The 3,213-nt window shown below is 33.1% G+C and overlaps 1 protein-coding gene across 3 annotated transcripts in view; it reads right to left on the bottom strand.

The window, feature by feature from the left end:
- Positions 1 to 2,357, bottom strand: part of LOC108684186 (leucine-rich repeat and calponin homology domain-containing protein 1) — a 48,451-nt gene extending 46,094 nt beyond the window's left edge. For all 3 annotated transcript variants that reach the window (XR_001931624.1, XM_018188352.1, XM_018188351.1), the window contains exon 1: positions 2,171 to 2,357. Coding sequence is in view for 2 of the 3 variants with exons in the window: in XM_018188352.1 (XP_018043841.1) it covers positions 2,171 to 2,357 (187 nt within the window). In the remaining variant the exon portion in view is untranslated. The remainder of the gene's footprint in view (positions 1 to 2,170) is intronic.
- Between the last annotated feature and the right edge of the window lie 856 nt (positions 2,358 to 3,213).

Here is a 3,213-nt window from a genome sequence, read left to right as displayed (position 1 = left end):
ATGTGGATATATATATATATATATATACCATATATGTATATCATGTTTGATTAGTAATATAATGAGAAATCTATTTTAATTGATTATTTTTTAAATGTTTCATAATCAATGTGATTTTATTATCTTTTACAAAGTAAAAAAATAAAGCCGGCGTAAAAAATAGAATCTCTTCGCAATCTGTTATAAATCTTAATATAAATTGTTAACATAATAAACTATTAACATAAATACTAATTACTATTAAATACTATTTATACATCAACTATCTTATTTTTAACCCAATGATTTTCCATTAACTTGTTATTAGCTCAGACTATTAACTATTATATAATCGCAAAATAGTCAAAATATAAATATTTCAGATTGGATTAAAAATGAAATGAAATTCGAAGAATAGACATTAAGCATAAATGCAATGCGATGAGAATGCGAATCTAATTCACTGTAATGTTTTCAAAGTGAAGTGCCGTCTAAATGCTTAGCAGAATGTTTAATAAATCTGCTAGTTCTATGTTTGCTACAAAGTCCTTGCAATCAGTTGCAATTACCAATGAGTAATGCACGCCAGATGTCGAACTTGGCAGGTGCACGTGCGTTAGGTAATGCTTAAAGGTTTCTTTGGTCATTGCACTTGGCACAAACGGTACTATGTATTTGCTCCTTGAATGATTCAAGGGAATTAACTGCAGCATCCCGATGAAATATTATTATTCATCACCAAGAAATAATTCTCCCTTATGAATATAATTTTTTTATAATAACTATCAATAAATTTAAAGAAAACTTTTATATGAGGACATTTTATTTTTAATTGAGCTACTCTGATAAACACTGAGCGAATATTACACATTTTAACTTATAAATTAAAATCTTGCAGATCTTGAAGATTCGAAGAAGAGAAACCTTTTGAAGGAATTTTTTCATCAGAGAAAGTATACAGATTTTTATGTTGCTGAGAATTGGAACAGATATTTTTATTGAATTCTTATCTTCTATTAATTTTTAATATATAGTTTATTTGGATTGTGCTTGACTTCAATTTATTTTAAAGTTGCATTAAAAGATTTTTTAATTTTATCTGATATTTTGAACAAAAATATCTTCAAAAATATGAGAATTCTTTTACAAGATTTCAGAAAATACTCTGATTATGCAGAGAAGTGCGATCCAAGTTCCGTGATCATTCTTGTTATTTTTAAAAATTTGTATCTAAATATAATTATCTATTTTCGGCGAAAATACATTTTAGAAAAATTTCGATACTTTTATTACTTCTGATAATGCTTGCATAAAAATATTGATCTAAATTTAGTCTCTTTATTTTTATTTGCATTTTAAATATATTCAAAAACATACGAAGCTTTAGAAAAACGATCGATTTATTTCCCGTAATATTTATTTGTGTATCCTCGAATAAGGTTATTCGTTATTTCGATAAATTTGGATCAACATTATATGTAAATTAAGAATCTGTCATTTTTTACAATTAGTCATAAAACGAATAAAATAAGGAAAATCATATTACTTATCGATTGGCTTTTTAATGTTACCTTGATATTTGTATAAAAAAAATATGCGAAACGACAAGAACGTATATAAATATAAGGATGTGTATGTTATACTTATTCTTAACTGTCAACATTTTGTATTATAAAGAAAAAATGATTAAAGAAACATTGTTTTCAGAAAGAGACATATAATTTAAATTTAAAAGTAAAATTCTCAAAATTTATTTAAAATGTCCCGAAATTCTATAAAATTGAAATTCTATAAAAAAAATCTTTGATTTTCAAGGATAAAAAATCTCCCGAAAATTCCAGGTTTTTACGTCCCAAACAATAAACATCCTAATAAATGCCGTTTATGAAACGTTCACGCGCTCATTGAAAATTTCGGAATTACAATAGCGCGTACATCAACACGACGCCTTTAATCCATCGAGCATTGAACACGCGGGTTTGTCGTGACATAAGACGCGCGGCGACGTCGTAAAGAAGTGCAGCAAACAAACAAAATTAGAAAACATAAATAAAATTTTACAAAACGCAAAAATCGATATTTCAACCAGTGATTCTTGCTTCTCTCACGTTTCGAGCGCTCGGCAAGAAAGCGAAAAGAAAAAAAAAGGGGATGACTCCGGAAACCCCGGGAAAAAATAATGAAGACTCACCGGCGATTACGGTATCTTGTAGATTGTATTTAGCCGCGCCAACTTTTCCGACTTTCGGGAAGTCTTTGAGCTTACGGCCGCTCAGCTTGAGCTCGCCGCTTAGGTGCGCCTCCTCCAGGATCCGCTCGAGGCTCCTGGTGAGCTGCTTCTGTATGTGGCCGCTCATGTTCGACGCAACCATCGCCATATTACATTTTTCGGACACGGGCACACGCGACGCGGTCCGCAGGCAATGCAGAGGCCCCGACGATGCGCGACCGGAAAGGCGGAAGCGGCCTTCCTAGCGTAGCACTCGCGCGCGACGCGCGCTCCGATCCGCTCGTGCTACGGGAACGCGACAGAGGAGTACACGGGAACCACGCGTGCCGTCCACTCCCCCGAATGTCAGTGCCGCTACTGATCGCGTACCGACTTGGTAATCGGTCTCGGCGTCGGTTACACGGCGAGCACGGCGTCGCGTTCGTCGCATTCTGTGAGCGATCGCCATGCCACCTGATGACGGGCGAGACGCCGTTGTTATGACAACCGAGGAAGCGTCCAAATTTTAAGTCTATGAAAAAAATTAAAAATCAAAGATTATGAATTGAAAAATAGATATCGAACAATTAAATTTGTACCAATTGATCAAATTCTAATCTCTAACTTGCGATCTTCAATGTGCACTGCGTAGTTTGATACTGGCTTCAATAGAATCTTTTATACTATCCAACGTTGTATTTTTCGCATTTCTACAATAAGCATAATTAAGTATTGTAAGAAAGATGATACTTAGAAGAAAATACATGGCTTCTAACTACATAAAGTGTAGCTAGAAAGAACATAAATGAATAACTTTTTTTTGCAGAATTAATACTAAAACACTATCAACAATTTATATCTATATATATTGGGTTGTTCAGAAAGTTCGTGCCGATTTTGAAGGAAAATTGAAATGCAGAAGATTTAAATTTTAGTATACATTTATTAAATTATATAGGTTAGTTAAGCACGAACTTGCCGGACAACCCAATATATATATATATGTGTGTGTGTGTGTGTGTGTG

Source organism: Atta colombica, unplaced genomic scaffold, assembly GCF_001594045.1.
Source record: "Atta colombica isolate Treedump-2 unplaced genomic scaffold, Acol1.0 scaffold126, whole genome shotgun sequence".
Lineage (NCBI taxonomy): Eukaryota > Metazoa > Arthropoda > Insecta > Hymenoptera > Formicidae > Atta > Atta colombica.
The sequence above is the reverse complement of the archived record's forward strand: the minus strand, read 5'-3'. Positions and strand labels throughout refer to the sequence as shown.